This window comes from Triticum aestivum, chromosome 4A (assembly GCF_018294505.1).
Source record: "Triticum aestivum cultivar Chinese Spring chromosome 4A, IWGSC CS RefSeq v2.1, whole genome shotgun sequence".
Taxonomy (NCBI): Eukaryota; Viridiplantae; Streptophyta; class Magnoliopsida; order Poales; family Poaceae; genus Triticum; species Triticum aestivum.
In genome coordinates, this window is record NC_057803.1 from 681,010,576 (window position 1) to 681,033,487 (window position 22,912).

At 50.7% G+C, this 22,912-nt stretch overlaps 4 protein-coding genes across 4 annotated transcripts; 1 reads left to right on the plus strand and 3 right to left on the minus strand.

Moving 5' to 3' along the window:
• Positions 1–1,723: 1,723 nt before the first annotated feature.
• Positions 1,724–2,794, plus strand: LOC123088093 (uncharacterized). Its single transcript, XM_044510250.1, has one exon. It carries the CDS (start codon positions 1,914–1,916, stop codon positions 2,421–2,423), a length of 510 nt encoding a protein of 169 aa, XP_044366185.1. The 5' UTR covers positions 1,724–1,913; the 3' UTR covers positions 2,424–2,794.
• A 4,398-nt stretch (positions 2,795–7,192) lies between these two features.
• LOC123088095 (stress response protein NST1) lies at positions 7,193–8,809 on the minus strand. Its single transcript, XM_044510251.1, has one exon. The coding sequence runs from the start codon at positions 8,807–8,809 to the stop codon at positions 7,394–7,396; it is 1,416 nt and encodes a 471-aa protein (XP_044366186.1). The 3' UTR covers positions 7,193–7,393.
• A 199-nt stretch (positions 8,810–9,008) lies between these two features.
• Positions 9,009–13,196, minus strand: LOC123088096 (alcohol dehydrogenase-like 7). The gene is made up of 10 exons (XM_044510252.1): positions 13,094–13,196; positions 12,824–12,960; positions 12,587–12,633; positions 10,445–10,770; positions 10,280–10,362; positions 10,130–10,205; positions 9,959–10,023; positions 9,750–9,845; positions 9,468–9,629; positions 9,009–9,384 (listed from the first exon to the last, which is right to left on the minus strand). Exons 1-10 carry the CDS (start codon positions 13,128–13,130, stop codon positions 9,268–9,270), a joined length of 1,146 nt encoding a protein of 381 aa, XP_044366187.1. The 5' UTR covers positions 13,131–13,196; the 3' UTR covers positions 9,009–9,267.
• Positions 13,197–17,524: 4,328 nt separating this feature from the next.
• On the minus strand, positions 17,525–19,812 carry LOC123088097 (alcohol dehydrogenase-like 2). Its single transcript, XM_044510253.1, has 9 exons — positions 19,570–19,812; positions 19,344–19,480; positions 19,204–19,259; positions 18,788–19,113; positions 18,616–18,698; positions 18,414–18,489; positions 18,260–18,324; positions 17,881–18,138; positions 17,525–17,786 (listed from the first exon to the last, which is right to left on the minus strand). The coding sequence occupies exons 1-9, from the start codon at positions 19,607–19,609 to the stop codon at positions 17,661–17,663; spliced, it is 1,167 nt and encodes a 388-aa protein (XP_044366188.1). The 5' UTR covers positions 19,610–19,812; the 3' UTR covers positions 17,525–17,660.
• Positions 19,813–22,912: the final 3,100 nt, after the last annotated feature.

Sequence of the window (22,912 nt, forward strand, 5' to 3'; positions counted from 1 at the left end):
TGGTGGCTTTGCGACTTATGTGACAATGATGACAGTGGCGAGAGGAGCGGGGTCATAACATGCCTCTGTCATCGACCATCTGGCGAGTCTTGGGTTTGTTCTAGCATCCTCGTGTGTTGTAGTGTGAAGTCGAAGTTGTAGCGTCGTGGGCGATGCGGCGGTATGATACCATGCGAAGGGTTGGTCCGGTGTCCAGCAATCTCCAGTGCCCACGTCGGGCTCGGTCAGCACAAGTCATGTTGTTTTATCCCGTGACTCAAAGCTGAGCTAGCAAGTCCTCGACATGTTCGACCAATTGTATGGCATAGATCGTCATATATCTCCTGCTACGTCCGAAGTGAGAGCTCTTGGTTGATCATCAGTGATGAAGATAGAGTCACTTGCTTGGGATGGAGTGAATACGATGACAATTTGGAGATAATCTCGACGGCATTTCCCTCTTTAGCGGTGTGTGGGGATTGGTGGACAGCCAGGTCGATGGGGTTCCCTATTTTGTAGGCGTGATGTAATCGGTTTTTGGCTACTTCATCGAATAATTCTCTTCTTCCTAATTAATAAATAGAGCCAAAGAGCTGCGATTTCAGAAGAAAAATAATTAAGTATTAGATTCGAAGTCAAAGCCCAAAGGTTGAGTAAAAACAACTATGTAAAGAGCCGGAGGAAGCATTAGGGCATCTTCAATGCCAACCCTCAAACAGCCCGTAATTGACTGGACCGCATTGTCAGGACGTGTTTTGTCATCCAACTTGGTCCTGCATTCGTCCGCGGGCCGGTTCGGACATCCTTTTCCTCGCAAACCAGAGGGGGGAGGGGGGGCAACTCCGCGTCGGCCGCGTCCCGGCGGCAAGACAACGAAGCGGGCACGCCTGCGGCCGCTGTGGACAGTGAGGAAAATACACCATGGGAGGCCACCGCCACCGCCTCGCCGAGTTACATAGCCAATGACTTTCCCGCTTCGCGGGGGCGTAGGCCATGGCAACCGTCTTCCTCGCCCAAAAACCAACTCTGATATGTGCTTCGCGACAGCAGAGGAAGGCTACTCTTCCTTGTCGCTGAAGCATGTCTCTATATCCCTCTATAGCTTACGGCAATCCGATGAATGGGCTGCCGGGTATAGAAAGATATGTCCGGAGAATGAAGATCCGCCGCGGCCGGCTATTAACTAGTTTTGGCTAGTCCGCTATAGTTTATTTAAAATATCTCTGAATTGCAAATATCGTCTGGTTTATACAAAAATCATCTGATTTGCATTAGTTTCGTATCGTTTGTTTAAATCCGGTTCAAATTATATGTAGATATCTGTGGATAGCTGGCTCCCGCATCATGTCCTTGGACTGGTCTCTCGGTCCGTGGACGGATGCGTGTCCGGCTTAGAGGTCGACGTTGTAGATGCCCTTACTTTCCATACAATGAGAGCAAGAAAACATGAATATGTCCTTAAACCATACCGAAAAAGTGATATCACTCTCATTTGCGTTGAGGAATCAAATCATGTCGGCTTTCACTGTGACCTTGTTGTCCTTGGCAAATTCTACTATGGCCGCTACAGTTCCAACACCAAAAATCCTTTACCCTAAAAAAACACACACACCAAAAATTCCTCTCCACTAGGCAGGAAAAGGAAAAGTATCCGAAAGGAACCTGAAATGAAAACAAAAACATTCTTTTTTCTACGGACGCGCCAATAAAACAGTAGCACCTGGCACCACCACCTCTTGCGACAAGGCTGACATTTCCACCTCGCTTCGTCGACCTCGGGTCTCCCCTGCTCTTCATATCTCCTCTCTCCACCCCCACCCTCCTCCCCGAGCACCAACACCGCCAAGAACGCGAACGCCGACGTGAGCATCTATCGAGACACAGCAACGCGAGGGCGCACCCCGATCGACCGAGCTGATTAAGAAGATCGAGTGATGCGGAGGTCGGACTGGGAGGACCGGTGCCGGCGGCACCCGGAGCACCGGCTGTCCAAGGGCGTGTGCCCGAGCTGCCTCCGCGACCGCCTCGCCCACCTCTCCGCCAACTCCTCCGCCACCACCACCCTTACGCGCGCCTCCAACTCGGCCAGCACCTCCCCCTACTCCTCCACCGACTCCCCGCCGCTCCACCGCGCGGCCCTCTCCGCCGACGCCACCTCCGTCCACGTCGTCGGCTCCGGGGCCGGCTCCTCCTTCGTCAACGTCTCCGCCTTCTCGCAGCCGCTCATGCCGACGGCCTCAAAGAAACCAGCAGAAGCCAAGGGAAAGGAGGGCGAGGCGAAGAAGAAGAAGAAGAGCAGCAGCAAGAAGAAGATCGGGCGGTTCCTGTCGAGGCTGGTCGGGACGGAGAAGCGGCGGAAAACAGGGGAAGCAGGCGACGGCGGCGAGCTCTTCCATTCCAGCACCATGAAGGAGAAGTCGTCGACCAAGTGGGTCTTCTTTTGATCAGACCGGCCGGCGCCGCCCACCAACCATTATACCAACAAACATGCTTGGCCTTTCTCGGTTCTCGATCGATCGGGTATTGATGATTTTTCTTTATTTCCTCTATTATTTTTCACAAGTATTCTTCTTGAGCTTGATTTGATATTTTCCTCAAGCGCCGTGTATATACACGAGATCAAGTAGCTGACCGTAAGGAGAAGCACACATATATGGTGAAAATCGCATATGGTTATTGATTTTTTTTAAATTAGGACAGAGTGTATAGATGTAAATTAACTTGTATTTGTATCTAGCATAGTATGCACTACTACTACGTGAATGCTCCTGGGATTCACGAATTATACCATAGCTTTGCTTGAATTTCTTTCTCAGTATCTTGTGTACTTGGCCTGCATACCTTTGGTCTTGCTACTTGCTACTTGCTACTATTGCTACTATACGGGGGCGATTGAACATATGGAGTATGCAAAATCAGGAGGAACAGAAAGGAATGCTTGCATCATACTCACTTCGTTTCAAATTATTCGTCGTGGTTTTAGTTCAAATTTGTACTAAAACCAGGACAAGTAATTTGGAACGGAGGGAGTATACACGCAGTTGGTCACACAGACGCACTGATAGAAGAGTTAATTCCTTCTATGATTGCTTCTTTGCTACTCCACTCTTGTCACTTTAGCTTTCTTGTCATGCTTGAATCATCTTTCCATTTTCTCGGCTGCTTTTCATCTTTTAGCTGGTGATGATCCGTTTGGACGTGAAACTGGTTGTCTCGATCCGGACTTGTTTCCGTCTCGGCCAAAGCCCAAAGCCCGTCGGCCCGCCCTGCTTGGATGGGTAAGGCAGCTCGATATCGCGACACGTGCGCCGACACAACCGAATAGCCGCCATGAAAAACAGCATGCACCTCTAGGTGCACACAAGCACGTCGGTCGAACTCTCTCTGCACATATAGACCAAAGTAGCCGTGCTCCGGTGAGCGGGAACGGTACGTGGCTCATGTTGGCAAACCTGCGCCCACGGCGGCGACGGAGGCAACGAGGAACGTGCGTGCAGCCGTGTACGACCGGCGCAGGAGCAAGAAAAGGTCAGAGGAACCAAAAACAAATGAGATTTTTAGCATTGCCGAATACGAACAGCTGATAGAAAACTCCGTTGACCGTACCCTGCAGCTGTGTCGCAGACCGGATTAAGTGGTTGCATCCGATTGGGTCAGATATATATATATATATGGCCGGAATATATATAGATCCTCGTTCCGAATCAAGATTAGAATATGTCTCCTCGAATCGTGCCGTCCACGGTCGATCGCGCGCGCACGGCGGCGGCCGGTGGATACCATGGTGACTGGTGCACCCGCCCGCCTCCAACCGTGTGGAAGTTGCACCGGGCACCCCTGCCCTGACCCAGGGCCTAGCCATGACCGGGAGTCGATGGGGACCTGGCAGCGACCCGAACGACTCCTCCCGCCGACGTGGAAATGACAAATGAAGCCTTCGACCCACCCAAGGCCACCCGGCCGGTGAAACTTGGTCAGAACATGGCGTGTGCGGGGAGAGATGAGGGGGGCGGTGCCGCGCGGCGAGAGCCGGAGCCGGAGGACGGTCGTCGTGTCGCCGTGCCGGAAGCGGGCGGCGGCCGTGGCTGTCGCGGCTCTGCGACCATGCGGCGCACCCACCGACAACACCGACTAATTTGATGGGCCAGGCCACAATAATGAAGTAGTTTTATCGGCAGCGTTTTTTTTTTAGGGAATCGGCAGCGTTTTGTTATTAGTTCCGGTGTTTCATTCTTAGATTTTGATTTTTGTAAGATTAACCATGAATTTAGGAGCTCAAATTATGAAGCTCACAACTTAGCGAAGCATGCTTTAACTCTTGGGGTTGGACGGCGTGTGTGGCTGGGCCACCCCGGAGATCTTCCCCCCGTCCCTGTAAACATTGTGCCGACTTAATAAAAGCTTTGTGAGGTTGTCTCAAAAAAAAAAAGTTCCAGTGTTTCTTTTGATTTTTGCGGGAACAGGTTTTCCGCTTGAAGTATCTTCCTCAGTTTATTTTATTTTTTGTTCATTTTTATTCCTCCCCAGTTTTCAGATTATCTTCTTTGATTTTCGAGACCACGTGAACAATTTCTAAAATGTTTCTAAAATGAATGAACAATTTTAAAGTTACACAAACATTCTTTGAAATTATACAAAATAAATAAATATAAATGAGCATATTCGAGACCACATGAATATATTTTTCTAAATATGTCAACACTAATTTCATGAACATTTGAAGGGAACAAGGAGCTCTTTGTAAAATTAGAAGTACATATTTTGCAAATGTGTGAACACTTTCTAAAATTTCACGAAATTTTTTAAAATATGCACACACTTTTAAAATTTACACATCCTGATGTATCTTTTCTTTATTATAAACTAATTTCGAAATTATTAGAAAGTACTCACTCTGTAAATTAGCATAAGATCTTTTAGATCACTAAAGTGGTGTACAGTGGTGATCTAAAAGATCTTATATTTGTTTAAAGAGGGAGTATATAAATTATGTGATTTACCAAAAAAAAGTTGGACCTGTTTTGAAAATACGCAAACGCTTTTGTAAAATTTATTGAACAACTTAAAAATGCACAAACACTTTTTAAAATTACCAGAAATAATATATCAACCAATTAGCGAAATTATTAGAAAGTACATTATTATGAGATTTAACATAAGAATGTTGGACCTGTTAACGGGTCATGCTAGTAATTGGCCGATTACTGTTCTGTTCACTTAATCGGGCCCCCCCGCTCAATAAAAAAAAGCAGCACCAATAATGGAAAGCAACGTGAAAAATAACGAGACATGGAGTTTCTTATCGCGAGCTCAAATGTTCCCCCAAGAACGGTTTAATAAAAAAAATCTGATTTTTTTTCAAACAAAACATTGCCGAACTGTCTACATAAGTCTTATGAAATTTTGCACATATGTAGAGAATTCATCCATGTTTGTTGCCAAGAAAATTTAATTTTCTTTCAAAAAAGAAAATTTAATTTTTATTTGCTTTACTAGTTTCTTTGATTTTACATTTCATCGCGGGTGCATTTGAGCTTGCGACAGAATAACACTTTCGCCAATAATATCAATTTTTCCGAGATGTGAGCCCATATTATCAGTTTGGCCATTCGCACTAGAACAGGCAAGGGGGCCGAAATAATTTGCAGTTGCCTATTTGATCAGAAGCTAGAATGATTTTTTAACAATGGGTAGGGACTCGAACGTCTTCTTAGCAAAAAGTTTACAACATTGTAAGAAGAACCCTAGGAGAATGCAAAATGACAAGCATGCCCTTCCTTTTGACTGAAAGGGTCTAGCTATAATAATGAGAGTGCAATTGGGTTCCAGCATACATAGCGACCTCATGGAAGACGCTTCGGCCACCATCTTCGACGCAATAAATGCTAGCAACAAGCAAGGGAAGAAGGGCCTGTGTGTGGAGGTTGAACAAGGCGAATCGAAACCGATTCTTTCTTTGATCATCAGCCTCCCAAGCCGACGCTAGTGTAGTGTCTAGACGAAGACAATGGTACCTTATGCCAGCTTCAACATCTCACGGAACGCTAGATCTGGAAAAGGCGTTATGCGGATATGTCCCCATCTCACATTCTATTTCCATGATGACCGAGGAGGATAGGATGGACAACCACACTAGCTCACTCTTGCCAAGCACTAAACTTACTACATGAGCTTCCATCGAATCAACCTCTAGGTGTGCGACTAGCATACGTGTCTTGCAAGTGCTAGGGCACAACTTTGACACGACATCAAGTCAATCGCCCTAAGGCAATCCTAGACCTAGATCTAATCATACACCTACTTAGAGCGACAACCCGAATGTGTCTCACATCCCTACTCCTTTCAGTGAGATCGCGGGAGGAGAAGAGGAAAGGAGCCAAGGAAGTTATGGCGACTCTCAAGAGGGAGGAATGAGAGCATCCTTTCCATGCCTACAAGCTAGACCCATTTTTGTTTGAAGTTATGTTGTTCTTTGAAGAATTCAAGTAAATTTTAATAGAAATATTAAAATGATAAGAAATATTGGCAAAGTCCATAACAGTTGTGGCCAATGTCCCATTGGGACAAAATATATCTAAACTACAAACTTATTTGTGTCATCACCCACCTACTGATTTAACCCTAGCATGAATCGAGGCCCCAACGGGATCACACCAATGTATGAAAGAACACTTTCACGCCGACATAGCCTGGAATGATCCCTGATAAACTTTTCGCCCATGCCCTCAAAATAGTTTTCGGGATGATCCTTGGTATATGAGAATGATCCTTGAAATTGAATCATGTAGGTTAATTTTGGGGAGTCGGCCCGACACTCGGTAACATGAGTACCGTACTCAAGCACACACCCATCTTATTTTCTGCCTATGTGGACAACTATTTGGTTGATCTTAGAGTGGCTTCACGCATACGTTGTTAGGACTTGGGTGGGCTTCATTGGCTGTCGCCGATGATGAAATCGGAGTCGGTTGCTTGTGGAGGAGTGACGACAATAACCTCTGCCGTTTATTTATCTTGTGGGGTTGTGTGTGGTGTATTTGTTGTAAGATAGTTTGGTCGAGAGTGTGCCTTGGAGAATTTCATGTTCCATGCTGTCTAGTGTGGGCATGCGTGAATGAGACAGGGTACAACGTTTGCCTCCGTTACAAACAAAAATACTCACCTCGGGCTTGACATGTCACCTTGAGAAGGCCGGCGCTGTAAAATAGCATTTCCAAGCAGCATTCAGGTGATCACATATACACACTTGGTCACTTACAAGAGCAATTTTTATCACTAGGCTCACGAAATATCCCGCCCACCGGAACAAAGACGCCAATTACCCAACAAAAAACTACTAGCAATAGTGCAATACCAAGGACATTGTACAACATATACACGGCACACGGCTCCCACCGTGAGCATCACAAAGTTGCTACTTGTTGTTGAAACTCTTCCACCGGAACAAGCTGCCGACCTTGCGCATGACCACGCGCCGCCGGCCAGGCATCGTCGGCATCCTCGTAAACACGCCCACCTCGGCCTTGGGCTCCTCCACCGTCCCGAAGATGTCGTACACAGACCCCTCGAAGCTCTCCGACATCTGCCGCGGCAGCGTGAACCCGTCCGGCGGCGGCTTCATCCTCGCGTCCGACAGCCGGCCCTCGCCCTCGGGCGGCAGCTGATCCGTCGGCGTCCGCGGCGACGGCGACGACGGGTCGACCTCCAGGTCGAACGACCTCCCCGCCCCCGCCGCCGCGGACGGCGTGGGGGTGGGGCTCACCGACGTGGCCACCAGCAGGCTCTGCAGCTCCTTGACGCTGTCGCGCGCCGCGGCCTCGCTCACCCGGAGGCACTCCAGCTCCTCCTTGCTGCACTTGACGGCGGTGTCCTTGCTCCCGACCATCTCCTTGAGCACGGCGTTCTCGCTCCTCGCCTCCTCCAGCGCCTCCTTGACGAACTTGGTGTCCTTGACGGCCTGCTTCAGGATGTCCCGCAGCTTGGCCACCTCGTGCCGCCCGGACCGCTGCGACTCGAGGAGCCGCGCGTTCTCGCGCCGGGACGCCGCGAGCTCCGCCTCCGACGACTTCATGCACGCCGTGAACCCGGCCTCCTTGCCCCGGAACGTGGCGAACGCCTCCTCGGCGTCGGAGCGGAGGCGGGCCACCTCGTCGGACAGCGCGCGGACCTTGTCGTCCTTGCGCTTCAGGGACACGTGCAGCCGGTCCGACTCGAGCCGCGCCGTCTCCGACTCGTGCTGCGCGCGCGCCAGCTGCTGCCGCGTGGTGTGCAGCTCCGCGTTCACCTCCTTGAGCGCCAGCACCAGCTCCTCCATGGCCCGCTTGTTCTTCTCCTCGGCGGCCAGCGCCACCCGCAGCTCGCCGCTGACCCGCTGCAGCTCGCGGTCGTACCGGCCCCGCGGCTTGGCGGCGGCGACGGCGACGGCGCTGGCCTCGAGCCGCTGCACCGTGTCCCGCAGCGACGCCACGTCGATCCGGGCCTCCTCCAGCGCCATCTTGGTGATCTCCAGCTGCTTGGTCTGCAGCGAGAGCGACTCGAGCATGCGGGACTCGGACTCCCGCGACGCGTCCAGCCGCGCCTCCAGCGTCTCGATGGTGGTGCGGTCGTTGGCCGAGTCGAGCGCCTTCCACTCCGTCACCTCCAGGACGCGGTGGGCGCGGTCGCGCTCCTCCCGCACCTTGCGCAGCTCGCCGCGGAGCTCGGCGACCTGCTGCTCCATGTCCGGCCGGACCGCCTGCATCCGGCTGTTGAAATGCTGCACGGCGATCGGGGCGAGAGCTCTCAGGCCATAACGGTGCCGCGGTTGGCAATGCGCTAAACTTTTAGGCATGTGGGGGAAGAGGAGGATAAAAGAGGGAGGTGCATCCCGCGTGCGTTCCTAGGGTTTGGTAAATATGTGGCTGGGAATTGGGAGCCTAAATTTGGGCGTGATGACAAGTTGAGACGGTTGCTTAGCTTTGGTTTAGGAACATGTGAAAGTTCTGGTTTTTCATCAACAAAAGATCACGGCCGAGACTTCTCTGAATCACTGAAGAAACAAGTCAATGAATTGCACTAACGGAGACAGACAGATAACTGTTACAGTTAACACAACTGGTGGCACTGATGAACAATGAAGTATAGCACGGAGGGATGAAGTTCCTTTGGCACATTAAGTCAACACATGCACGGCACAAAGAGGACTACACGCGGCAGCAATGAAACCAAATTTATTTTGTACTGGAATGAGCAGCAAGCAAACTCGAGCGAACAGCCTGTGTGCATGGTTTTCAGGTTCAGGTTGCATTGTCACTTGTCCATCCATATGGTGCACCTGAGGCTCTTCCCCTGCAGCAGCAGGTCGAAGGCCGTGTTGATGTCCTCGAGGCCGACCTCGTGGGTTATGAACTTGTCCAGCTCCAGCTCCTGTCATGTCCAAATAGACCACAACACATGTAAAAATCTCTGAATCAAAACCTCTCGAACATCGACAGTCTGATGAGTGTCACCTTGTTCAGGTACTTGTCGGCGAGGATCGGGATGTCCTGCTTGGGCTTCACGCCTCCGAAGAGCGACCCCATGACGCACTTCCCGTGGAGGATCTCCAGCGAAGATATGGTGAGAGGGGCGCCGTGCATCTCCACCCCGAGGATGATCGTCTTGCCCCATCCCTGCGTCGGCAGAGCCATGTCAGGAAGTGAAATCCATCTTTGCATGACAGAGGGACGAATGTGTGTGTGTGTGTGTGTGTGTGTGTGTGTGTGTGTGTGTGTGTGTGTGTGTGTGCATACCGGCCGGGAGCTCTGGAAGGCATCGTTCATGAGCGCCGCCAGGCCGATGCACTCGAAGCAGTAGTCGGCGCCGCCGTCGGTCATCTCGATGATCACCTGTTTATCATGGAAAAAACAGGTGTCTAAGCGCACGATTTCGACGCAAGCATTGACCAGATCACGAGGCCTGCCACCGGTGAAACAGTCAAACAACACAGACAGAAGGTCACCTGGCTCACAGTTTTCTCCCCAAGTTCTTTCGGGTTGATGTAATGTGTCACGCCGAACTTCTTTCCTGAAACACGAAGCAGTGGTTCAGACGTGTCAGACAACAGAACGGCTTAAGTATTCAGAGCAGTTTTCGGAGCAATTTCATGGCGTGAAACGGAAGAAGGCCTTGCCGAGCTCTTGTTTATCGGGGTTCAAGTCCACGCCGATGATCTTCGACGCCCCGCAAATCCTGGCGCCTTCAGCCACCTGACAACGAGATGTTGGCCAGTAAATTTCCGCAATGGAGTACTACAGCACTACAGTAGCAGGAATAAGATTACCGCCAATCCCACGGCGCCGAGGCCGAAGATAGCAACCGAAGATCCCGGCTCGACCTTGGCCAGCTTCCATGCCGCTCCGACCCCTGCCAGACATGAGACATTTCAGGCGACTCTACTACTAAGCAGTTCCAGCGAGAAGTGGAGGAGTATGGTGGGTGTGCTGACCGGTGGTGGCGCCGCAGCTGAGGAGGCAGGCGGTGGCCGGCGGCACGGCGGGGGCGACCTTGACGACCTGGGTCACGTCCACCACGGTGTACTCGCTGAAGCTGGACACGCCGAACAGGTGGTGGATGGGGTTCCCATCGCCGTCGTGGAAGCGGGTGGTGTCGTCGCGGGGCATCCCCGGGCGCACCGCGAACCGGTACTTGGAGCACACGTTGCTCCGCGGCGACCTGCAGTCCGCGCACTCGCTGCACTGCGCCAGGAACGTCGGCACCACCGCGTCCCCCGCCGCGAAGCCCTCCACGTGCTCGCCCACGCTCTCCACCACCCTGCACTCACGGATCGACGGTCACCAAAAACATAAATTTGCGTGACTTCACATCAGTCCGAGGAATACAAAAACAGTCTTGCTAAATCTCGGTCGACGCTATCCGTGAGATCTTACATTGAGATTTATGCAAAAAAAATATTCAGTTTTTTCGTTTCTCTCATACATGTTTGTCACTTAGCCACACCCATACAAAAACTGTCAAAAGTTACAAACGGCCAAGCAAAGTGTGCGAAAAAGTTTCGAGAATACTCACGTAAAAACCACAGATTTGTGTGACCTCACATCTGCCCGAGAAATAGAAAAACTGTCAAAAGTTTCAAACGGCCCAGAAAAATGTGAGAAAAAAATTCCAAGAATACTCTGGGAAGGATTGATTGAATTATCCAAAAAGAAAAAAAAACAATTTTTTTGGGCGATCTCATTTGCCAGCTCAAGCATGCCGTAGTCAATGACATGCAGGCCCCGTTTATCATAGTTCACTTTAACCTACTAGCCAACCCAATCATGGCTATTCAGTTAAAGAATCCGAGTCTTCATCCATTACTAAATATAAGGTGTATTATTATTTTTTTTAAAGTCAAACTTCTGTACCTTTTACCAAGTTTATTGACAAAAGTATCAATATCCACAATACCAAACCGTTGTCACTAGATTCACCGTGAAATATATTTTATATACTACATAGTTAGTATTGTAAATCTTTATATATTTTGCTATAAATTGGTCAAACAAAAAAAATGCTTGACTTTAATTTGTTTTTGAATAGCCAAATAATGTGATAACAATATTATTTTCTAAATACCATAATAACATGCTAATACCAGATAATGTGATAATATTACAACATATGTGAGTGTCGGGTCTCTATCAAAACCATGCCCATGTAGACAGGAAAGCACCTCAAACGGTCTGAAGAACTAAACTTACCTCGTTTTGAAAGTTGAGACACTACGGCTTCATGGGTTTGAAGTTGAGGGGCAAATTATTTCAATAAAGATGAGGGACGAAAAGTATGATTTTCTCTTCATCTATCGGTTGCATAGCGAAGCTCCATTACAACTATGATGGCAAAGCCCTACAAGGCGGTGGTGTACTGTGTCCATCGTGAGACTTAGTAGTACACAGAAAAATTGAGGGAACGCGAACAGTTACTTAAGGGAATTTATTGTTTTTTCAACTTTACTGTTCACCAACTTTTCTAATTTTGTTTTCAAGTCATAGTAAGGGTTGGCCATAAAAAGATCACATTATTTTTTACTAAAGTTACCCCGGGCCTCTGCATTAAGCGATGCACACAACCATTACATGTTCTATATTTATACTACAAAAAACTTACTAAAGTTTACCCCGGCCTCTGCATCAAATTTACAAAGTTCGCCCACTTTTCTAAAGTTTTCTTTAGCATTACTGAAGACTTAGAATAGTTTTTTTTTCTAAGTCTTTATAAGGACGCACTTGATATTTCTTGGTGGAGGTGCACTTTCCTATTAATTAGTTTGTTGACAATTATGTACTGTAGATGATATTCACACGTTCTTACAATGAAAGAAGATATGCAGTACACTGTAAGCAGCAACTTTCTCGTCTGTTCCTGTCAAACAAACAGTGCCGGGCAATGTACATGGCAAGAAAAAGGAGGACGGTGAGAGGTGTGTACATGTGCCGATTTGGGTCGAAACCCATGATGCGCCGTGCAGGCTTGACTTGCAAGATCAACGCCGGAGACTAACGCGCGGAATTTTCAAAGAGAAGAACGCGCGGCACTACAGTTGTACGGGCGGGCAGACAGGGATGGGGAACGGAGGAGCGCTCACCCGAACGCTTCGTGGCCAAAAATCCTCGGGAAGACGCCGGGGAAGTCCTGCAAACGCACGGGCAGTAGCAGACACGCGTCATAAATGGCGCTCCCACGTGTGTCGCCAACTCGCGTCGGCGGTGGTCCTGCCTCTGCGGCCGCGTGAGCTGCCGTGCGGCTCCACGGCGCGGCAATGGCGGACGCACGCGCGCGGCAGAGCGGAGATGATGGATGGATGGATGGATGGAGCGCGTACCTTCATGCGCCAGAAGGTGACGTCGCTGTGGCAGAGCGAGGTGCAGACGATCTTGAGCCGGAGCTCGTGCGCCTTGGGCGGGTCCACGACCACCTCCTCCACGGCCAGCGGCTCGCCGGCGGCCCTGCACACGGCCGCTGCTCGCCGCCGTGGCAGCACGGTTAGCCATACGCCCATGCATGAGCATGGCGCGCACGTACGCGGGAAAAGACGGAGCGGAATCACTACTAGGGGTCGGGCTGGTTGGTGCGGAAAAGCCTGGGGAATTACCTCTGCAGCGGATGGGCTTGGGGCGCTTGTCCTCCATCGGCGACGGCGAGAGAAGACGAAGTTGCGGATGGGGCGTTTCGTTGGAGCGTTCGAAGGGAGCTCGGGGTGGAGGGAGGCCTGCAGGATAGCTAGCGCCCTGTTTATATATGGACGGATGGACGTTTCTGCACCCGAGTCCATACGCACCCTCGTGAACAGTAAGGTCTCTTTTGGTTCATATGATAGGATTATCGTAGGAATATGAATCTTGTAGGAAATAAGATGACATGTATCTCAAATCCTATGAGTATGAATAGGAATCAAGATGACATTTGGTTGACACCAAAGAAATTTTTTCATTGCGTCTAGGTTCATTTTTATTTTCCTATGAAATGTGAAGGATAGGAACCGATTCCATGTAGAAATAGGAATCCATTCCTATAAACCAAAGGCTCTAAAGGAAAAAATCCTATAAAAATCATATCCTCTAGAATTCCTATGAAATTCCTACAAACCAAACGAGGCCTAAAATCGAAAAGGATAGTAATTTTTTTTAATCTGATTTTTTTAGACAAACTTTGGCGAATTTTGAATATGCATGTGAAATTTCATGGAAAATCAACATTCCAAAAATGCTGCTGTAAAAAAACAAAATTGATGCTCTGTGAAGGAGACTTTTTGGATCGTCATTTTGTTATTTTTACGCAGCATTTTTGGCACGTTGTTTCTTCATGAAATTTTGCATGTGTGTTCAGAATTTGTCAAAGTTTGTCTCCAAAAAATGTTCATACTTTTTTCTAAAAAATACTAATTTTTATTTACGGGTGTGCGTGTGAGCTCAGGTGCAGAAGGGTACTTTTGCGAATGGACCTGCATTCATCTTCGAAAGCGCCACAAAGGCCCAAGGGTATCTGCACCAGAATACCAAATAGATGTCGATTTTTTACCCTTGGGACCGGAGAACCATATCTTGACCACACAATTCGCCTTCATATTGTGTAGCTGGCTACGAAAGTAGCAATAAAACGGACGAGATATGATGAGAAAAATCATTCGAGGAGCAACACATACGCTCTACAGCCCCTAGCCCCGTGTCGCCCACCCCCCCCCCCCCCCCCGCGACCCGGGCGCCCAACCCTAGCCGCCGCCGAACCCAACCCCCACCTCCTTCCTCTCCTCCCGTCGCCGGGCAAAGCCCGCGCGGTGCCGCCGGCGGCGGGATCTCGTTTGACCTCGCCTGAAACAGGGGCCGCGGGGGGCTGCTTCTTCGGGCGCGGAGGCGGAGCTCGGCGGCCGGTGCGTTGGGTGGCGCACGCTGGTGGTCGGTGCGGGGCGGCGCGGCCTGCTGCCCGGTGGCGGCATGCCACAGTGGAGCGCGCGGGCCGGTGGCGGCGCAGTGTTCTTCGTGGCGGTGCTTGTTCTGGTCAGATCCGTGTCGGCTGATCTGAGGCGGCGGCCTCGCTGGGGCGGACGGCGCTCCTCCGGCGGCAGGGAGTGCTCGTCGGTGAGATAGACCGGATCTCCTCGGCTGCGCGGGCAGCGAGGTCCCGGTGGGTGCTGGTCATGGCGCGGGGAGGCCCCGGGCTTCCCTCGTCAGATCGGAGGCGATCTGGTCCACTCGTGTTGCATGACCTCCGGCCAGCCTGGATCTCCGGCGTGCACGCGCCTGCTGATGTTGTGTCTGGTTCGAAGGTGGTAGCAGGGTGCTTGGCCGGGGGAAACCCTTGGCCGCCGGTGGCGGTCACGGCGTCGATGGCGTCCCGGACGCCATTCCCTCTTTGGTGGCGGCGCCGAGGCTAAACCTCCCCTGCCTCTCCCCTTCCCCTGTGCCCGGGTGAAAACCCTAGCCCCGGTGGCTAAGCGGCGGCGGCGCCACAACGTCATCACCTTCTTGAAGGCGTCGACTTGGGCATGGGGATGCTGGGTGTGCATGGCGACCTTATCTGGTTCCTGGTGGCGGCCTGTCTGATCTACCGCGTCGCTGTTCCGGGCATGTCTCGTGACTGCGATGAAATCTATGAAAGCTTACTCTCCCCCTTCCGGTTTAGGGGCGTTCTCAATTTTATTTTATTTTTGTATGACCATATTTATTTTGCACGTCATTATTTGTTTAGACCTTGAGGTGCATTAAATCGCTGCATCAATGATTAAAAGAAAACTAACCAATGTACTCCGCAATGGAGGGAGTATTTAAAAAATTCTTAGTCATTAGTGGTAAGGCATGCATGAGTCGCAAGGAACGCATTGGTAAATATTTTTTTAGAAAAATGAGTGCACTAATTAATTACTTTGGCAAAGTGCGCAAATTATTTTACCACTCACCATCTCTCTAGGCCGGCACTCTAAACCGGAACGGAGGAAGTAGAATTAAAGATCTTCTAAAAGTGTTAAAAGTTGCCTAAGTTTTACGAATGATGATAATATATTTTAGAGAATTTGCCAAAATTTGAGGCTTTGACATGTAGTGTACTTTCACAACCAAATTGCAACCCTAAGGGCAACGTCAACGCGGATCACCAAACGGACAACACAAATGTTCGCAGATGGGGAGCGGGGCGCCGGCCATCCAAGAGTCCCCAAATAAAAGTGGACCGATTTTTATTGAGTTTTTGAAATAACTTTTGCATAACAAAAGTACCTAAAAAATAACTAAATCATATGCTATCTCTCCCTGTCTGAGGTGAGGCGACAGGCATGGAACAGTTCATCCTCGTCGCCCTTGGCGGCCGGCGTGAACGAGACGAAGTGACGACGGATACCTCTTTGACGCGAACAACTAGCAAAGTGACGCGAAGAGCATCATTATCGTGCTGCTCTCACGCGCCATCATCCTCCGCCACGAGCCCCTCGAAGAGCCGGTTGCGCTCCGCCTCACAGCATGTACAATGATGGCATATTAATACATATGCCCATGACAAAAAATAATTTAAGGCACGTTTATTTTTTTCTCCCCAATGTAAGCTATCATTAGTGGGCATCATTAAAAAAAAATAAAAAATAAAGACTCTAGTACACATGCATCTCTACTTTTTACTCCAACATTTTCAGCCAGACGTCTAAAATGTGTACAGATTCTAAAATGTACAGATTCTAAAATGTACGAATGTGTTTCTGCCAGACGTCTCTACATTTGTGCTTTCGCTTTGAAAAGTGTGGGTTCCTATTATAGATAACCAATCAAAAAATTCTGTTAGTGGTTTTGTCAGGCCTCAATGCAGGTTTCATGCTTCAAGGTGTTTGTGTAGAGTTGGGCTTAACCTTAGTTTTCAGTGAAACTCGTATGCCCAGCCCAAGGATTATCAGGTCGCGTGAAGAAGAGAAGAACCTGCTCCGACGAACGCGATTGGCCAGCGCAAAGCTTGATCCCGATTGGCTGCCCCGAATAGTGTGCCTGTGATGATGTGTCCATCGCCAGGGATCGCCCCTTGCGCGACTCGTAATGGGTTTGATTTTTCTTCGTCGTAAAATGGATCAAGGTGTACAATGCAAGCTAATTTCTATTTAGGCGCACTAACACCGTGGGGCTCACAAATTAGCATCAAATCTCTTTGTTTTTTGCTACATTGCACTTCTGATAGACAATCAAATTGTATTATGTTCAATTATTATGAGACAAATCTCATCAGATGCCATTACTAAAGGGAATATATGCCATCTGATTAATATGATAAGAACTTTTTCACTGGGCTTAGGCTAATGTTTTTTCCCTTTGAAATTGAAGGGTTTGTTATTATGTTTTTTTCGCAGTAGTTTCGTTAATATACTACATAGGAATAGGAATATGAATATATTCCTACAAATCAAAGAGCCACATAGGAATTTCTCCTACAAAATCCCTATCCTCTAGAATCTCTATAAAATTCTTGTAAATCAAAAGGACGCCTAGGACAGAGATGCCAAATTTACAAAGATAAAAACAGAGAGAGACCCCGGCATTGGTGTTTCCCCGCTTAAATCTTCCTCTTGGCAACCAAACAATGGCACCCATGCCCAGACAAGCACACGATTATTCATGATGGCAGGTTTTGAAAGAACAGGATGCCACGATGGCACAGCGTCCGGTCACAATAGCCATCGTAAGCTTTGATGTTCTAGCAGCACCGGTGAATAACAATAATGCTAGACCTAGGTACGTCTACGAACAGTTTTACGTAAACTACCTAATTAAACCCTTCCCTCCGGAAAAAAAATTATATGAGACCAGGTCTTACGGTTAGCAGATGAGACCCGTCCTGATAGATGACACGTGTCATTCACAAATCACAAAGCATCTAATCTTCCCTCCCCCCTTCCGATTTTCAGTGGAGGATGGGGGATGCTTTGTGATTTGTGAATGCCACGTGCCATCCATCAGAATGGGTCTCGTGTGAGACCTGGTCTCATAGAATCCCCCCCCCATTTTCAGGGGTGTGGGCCCTAGCCTCCCCCAATCTCCAATCAAAACTCCCCAAGTTGATGACGTAATAGTCATTACGTAGATGTAGCATTACTCGGTGAATAAACACAAGCAGCAATTTTATTTAGGAAACAAGCAACAGTTTTATTCTCCATCAGCCAGCCCTGGACCAACATTTTCACCCATGTTTCTTCACACCTCCAGCTTGTCCATCCAGATGATGCACCTGAGGCTCTTCCCCTGCAGGAGCAGGTCGAAGGCCGTGTTGATCTCCTGCAGGCCCACTTCGTGCGTGATCAGCTTCTCCAGCTCCAGCTCCTGCATCCACCCACGCAAAACACATTTTTCAGCTCCCAAACTCGTGGAAACAATGGGCATCAGCTCAGACCCACGAGATATCATATCATATGACCTTGTTCATGCATTTCTCGGCGAGGATCGGGATGTCGGTCTTGGGCTTCATCCCCCCGAAGAGCGACCCCATGACGCACTTGCCGAAGAGGAACTCGATGGACGGCAGGCTGATCGGCTTCCCGTCCTTCTCCAACCCCAGGATCACCGTCTTGCCATTCCCCTGCTTAGCGCTTCTGAACGCCTCGGTCATGACGGACGCGGCGCCGATGCACTCGAAGCAGTAGTCGGCTCCGCCGCCGGTCATCTCGATGATCACCTGAACTTTGTCAAGAAGCGAAATGAGAACGACTGAAACAAGCATCCGTTGAGCTCAGATGTGTATTGGTAGTACTACCATTGTTCCGTTTTGTACTGCCCTCGTAGTACCAAATTCTTACCTGGCTGAGTGGGCTCTCGCCGAGTTTTGACGGGTTCACGAAATCTGTCACGCCGAATTTTTTCCCTGCAACAGGAGCAGATACCATTTTGAAATCAACCAAATGTGTTTTGAATCGGTGTTCCGTTCCTCTGGAGGAAAAAAAGACGACTTGCCGAGTTCTTCTTTGTCAGGGTTCAAATCAACACCGATGATCTTGGCTGCTCCGCACATCTTTGCGCCTTGTGCCACCTTGCCACCCAAAAGTTGTTTACATCAGGTTTCAGCACCAACCAACTGAAATCTACTAACCGCTTATATTTATCAGAAGACGACGAAGAAAAAGAAGCAGCAGCCTGCGTCACGGCACCAGCTTACCGACAATCCCACCGCTCCGAGCCCGAAGATGACCACCGACGATCCAGGCTGCACCTTGGCCAACCTCCACGCAGCCCCGACCCCTGCATCGGCAATGCAACGTGAGAGTTCATCTTCTTTACTCCATCAATCTTACAGTGCTAGCTAGATATTCTCTGTGAGGCGGGCTCACCGGTGCCGGCGCCGCAGCCGAGGAGGCAGGCGAGCTTGGGCGGCACGGCGGGGTCGACCTTGACGACCTGGTTGACGTCGACGACGGTGTACTGGCTGAAGCTGGAGACGGCGAGGAAGTCGTGCAGCGGCTCCCCCTGGCTGTCCCTGAAGCGGGTGGTGCCGTCGCGGCGCATCCCGGGGCCGACGACGAACGGCAGCGCGGAGCACATGTTGCTCCCCGCCGACGCGCAGCCGCCGCACGAGTCGCACTGCCCCAGGAACGTCGGCACCACCGTGTCCCCCGCCGCGAACCCCTCCACGCGCTCCCCCACGCTCTCCACCACCCTGCAACGCAACGCAGCACCGTCCAATCTTATAACACGTTCAACGTCGTCGTCCCCGGCCGCCTTCAGCACCAGGATCTGAGGAGCTTACCCGTACGCCTCGTGGCCTAAGATCCTTGGGAACACGGGCGGGAGCGGGAAGTCCTCCTGCCAGATCGGAAGTACGTGTCTGAGTTAGCAAGTGTGCACTGCTTCTAACTGAATCTTTGGACGTGAGCGTGTAGGAGGTACCTTGCCGCGCCAGAAGGTGATGTCGGTGTGGCAGAGGGAGGTGCAGAGGACCTTCATGCGGATCTCGTACGCCTTGGGTGGATCCACGACGATGTCCTCGATGACGAGAGGTGCGCCCTTGGCTCTGCTCACCGCCGCTGTTTGCAACACGGATAAGCTCTTCCTTGCTTGAAGTAAAGAAAAAGATGGCAGCTGGAGCATGCATGAGGAGTCTCAGAATTACTACCTTTGCAACGGATAGGGGCTGCGAGGCTCTGATCCGCCATTGAGACTGGAGGCCGGAGAAGATGGCTGGCCAGAGGAGCACTTGGACAAGTACCACGGACGGAGCAAGGTCTGAGAGTGACGAGCCGCAGTGTATCCCCCTAGCTAGCTGGTAGCAGCACTACTTATACGCAGGCACACCGGCGGAGAGTGCGGTGGCTCAAAATGGATAGCCGTCGAATTCAGTTATTATTACTCGTTTTAGTCCCACCCATGCTTGGTAGCAGTACTAGAGCATGCTTGATACATTTTAGTCCCATGACTAAAAGTAGTGGGACTAAAACTTGCTAGTCTCACCCATGCTTGGATCCAAGTACTAAAGAGACTAAAATCTAGTTATTGAGCATTTATTATCCTCCAAATCCTCCAATCCAGAACTAAGGAGAGGAATTAAATGAGGAGAGAGAGAGCTAATACATATTTTAGTATGTTTTCCATGACTAAAAATTTTTAGCCTCAAGACTAGTCCTAGCCTCTCTTTAATCAGGGGTGATTGGAACTTTAGCCTCTAAAAGAGACTATTTTTAGTCAGACTAAAAATAGTCTCTTGTATCCAAGCACCCTCTTGGAAAAGTTTTTGCCTCTCTGGTGCGTGAGTGGGTGGGAGGAGGATGGTTGGAGAAGATGAACTCGGCGGCAGAGGCAGAAATTGCGTGAGATGACTAGTCCCCCCGGATAGAATTGATGTGTGGTGGGCCCTCACGCAACTTTTTGCACGTCGAGACGTGACGAAAACAGTGAGATGGCAGCTGTTCCATCCGGCCCATCACGAATCTGGGCATCCACGGACCTAACCAACAAACTACACGGTCTAGCTGCTAAAAACAAATTACGTGTCTAATTACCGAGGCACAAAAACATGGTGGGAAAACATGTCCAAAACGGTGCCATAATTGTGATTAAGTACGATAGCTCGCGGGATATTGTCATTTTCCAACCGAGAACTCATTTGATTTACTACAACATAGAGTCGTTGACAATCCACAGCCGGTGCTCTTTGATTTGATTTGGTCCATCTCACGCTAATATGCTGTTAATGAAGGATTATCTATACAAAACTGAAGCATGACAGTGACGGGGGTCACGTGCAAGGGCGAAATACTGTCCACATGGGCGACTCACTTTTTGCTGCATGCGCATGCTCGACTGTACCTGGTACATCAACACAGAGCTAGATTCTGTCGCTACAACACCCTCGCTAACAACCAGAATACGTGGGCGGGAATGGTCTACGGGGGGACAGCTCCCGCAAATACTGTGATGAAGCTGGCCATTGTGTAAAACAGACGGACTGGATAAAGTCCTCATAGTGCTCGTCCACCGTTCGGCATTTTCGGCTTTTACGGGCCCTTCCTTTCAACTAAACTCCCTCCGCCCCCCCCCCTGCCCCCCTTCCCTGATTTTCAGGGTGATGGGGCCCCGCCCTCTCCCTTTGTCCAATCACACCCTGCCAACTCAAATTCTTCCTGTAAAATGCCCGTAAGAGACCGTTGATGTAGCATTGCTGGAGTATCAACTATAACTATTAGAGCAACTCTAATGGACCGACTCATTTCGTCCGTCCGCGTCCGTTTGAGTCGGCGCGGATAAAAATGGCGGTTGCCTATCCAAACGAACGCGCGTCCGTTTTTGTCCGCGGGTGATCCATTCCCGGCCTAATTTTGAGATTTGCGTCGGCGCGGACACGAGATGAACGCGCGCGCGCCTACTCCTCTCCCCGGGCCCGCGTGTCGATGGGAGCCACCATCATTTTCCCACATTTTCTCCCAAAAACACTCCCGCCCGCGCACGCTCCCGTCCTCAACCAGCCATGGACGACGCCATCGACCTCGCCGCCGGCGGCGGCCTCGCCTTCCTCGCCTCGTCCAGCGCCGCCGCCCCCTCCGGAAAATACAAGCCTCGTGCCCCGCGCAAGACCGCCACCACGACCAAGCCGAAGAAGACGCTAAAGCCCGAACAGCGGGCAAGGGAGTCGGCCAAAAGGAAGGGCCGGAGGCATGCCACAGATGCGAGGGATGAGGCCGCCGCATAGGCCGCCGTCGTCGCCGCCGCGCAGTAGGAGTTCACTAACGCCCGCGTCGCGGCGGCAACGAGGGAGTCGCTTTACATGCTAGAGGTAAAATCCTAGCCAACACAGCCTCGTCCAAGCCGCCGTCGCCGCGGCCAGCACCGGCTCGTCGGCCCTTCCTCGGATGGTGCTGCCCGACTCACCTCGCGCGTCGGCTTGCAGCCCGATCCCCGGCTTCCACGTCTACCCGTAGGCCTCCTGCCTCTTCGGGGAGTGCTCGCCCGACGTGAGCGTGGTCGCGCCTTCCACGCCCGCGCGCGCGCCCATCGACCTCAACGCAACCCCGGTGGTCGGTGGCTCGTCATCCGGCGGCACGAGGAAACGCACGCGACAGACGCTGGCCGGCGGGCTCCCGGACGCCCGTAATCTGTTCGAGGAAATGTCGTCCGCCGTCGAGGAGGACTACTTGCAGAACCTCATCTTCGAGGGTGGTGCGCCGGGTGCTGGCTACAATCCCGACGAGACACAAAGCCAGGACGGCCGCGGGACGTTCACGCCGGCCGCTGGCTATGATCCCGATCAGGCGGCCTTCATGCGTGATCAGGTCGGCATCGACCTGGATGGCTTCCCCCTCGACCACGAGTTCCCGGACGACTACGGGCTAGAGGAAGAGGACGAGTGCGACATCGAAGTGCAGCCTTTGTTCGAGGACGAGCTCGCCAACCAAGCTGCCGGTCCTAAGCTGAAGCGCAAGAGCAAGCGCACGAAGACGTACACAGCTGCCGAGGACAAGCTTCTTTACGAGTGTTGGCGAGACATTGGACAAGACCCCAAGACGGGCGCCGAGCAAAAGCATTCAACCTTTTGGACTCGTGTCCACCGAGAGTTTCATGAGCGCAAGAAGTTTCCAACTTACCAATTTGTGAGCACGCGCGGGTGGGTCTCCATTTTCAAGCGGTGGAGGGTGATCCAACAAGAGTGCAACAAGTTTGCGCCACCCTTGAGGGCGTCAAGGCCTGCCCCGTGAGCGGCATCGGCATGCAAGACATGGTATGATAGCAAGCAAACCGCCCTTTTTGTGTCATCAAGATCATTCTTTGCGTGTTCATTTGCATATCACTTGCCCATATGCTTGCATGAAAATATTTTGTAGGCATTTTAAGCTTTGGAGGCATTCAAGGTTCAACACAATGACAAATGCTTCAACCTCTTCCATTGTTATCGAGTCATCAAGGACGAGGAGAAATTCACAGGGGACAGGGGTGGAGACGGGGGGTGAGCAGGGGCTAGACCCCTG

Excerpts from the sequence above, each read along its gene's own strand:
- LOC123088095 (XM_044510251.1), bottom strand. The coding sequence starts at position 8,809 with ATGCCTAAAAGTTTAGCGCATTGCCAACCGCGGCACCGTTATGGCCTG.
- LOC123088093 (XM_044510250.1), top strand. The coding sequence starts at position 1,914 with ATGCGGAGGTCGGACTGGGAGGACCGGTGCCGGCGGCACCCGGAGCAC.
- LOC123088097 (XM_044510253.1), bottom strand. The coding sequence starts at position 19,609 with ATGGCGGATCAGAGCCTCGCAGCCCCTATCCGTTGCAAAG. Across the intron at positions 19,114-19,203 it reads TTAGGCCACGAGGCGTACGG|GGTGGTGGAGAGCGTGGGGG; the intron begins GTAAGCTCCTCA and ends GTTGCGTTGCAG. Across the intron at positions 18,490-18,615 it reads TCGGAGCGGTGGGATTGTCG|GTGGCACAAGGCGCAAAGAT; the intron begins GTAAGCTGGTGC and ends TTGGGTGGCAAG.
- LOC123088096 (XM_044510252.1), bottom strand. The coding sequence starts at position 13,130 with ATGGAGGACAAGCGCCCCAAGCCCATCCGCTGCAGAG. Across the intron at positions 12,961-13,093 it reads CAAGCCCATCCGCTGCAGAG|CGGCCGTGTGCAGGGCCGCC; the intron begins GTAATTCCCCAG and ends GGCGGCGAGCAG. Across the intron at positions 9,846-9,958 it reads GGGAGAAAACTGTGAGCCAG|GTGATCATCGAGATGACCGA; the intron begins GTGACCTTCTGT and ends CATGATAAACAG.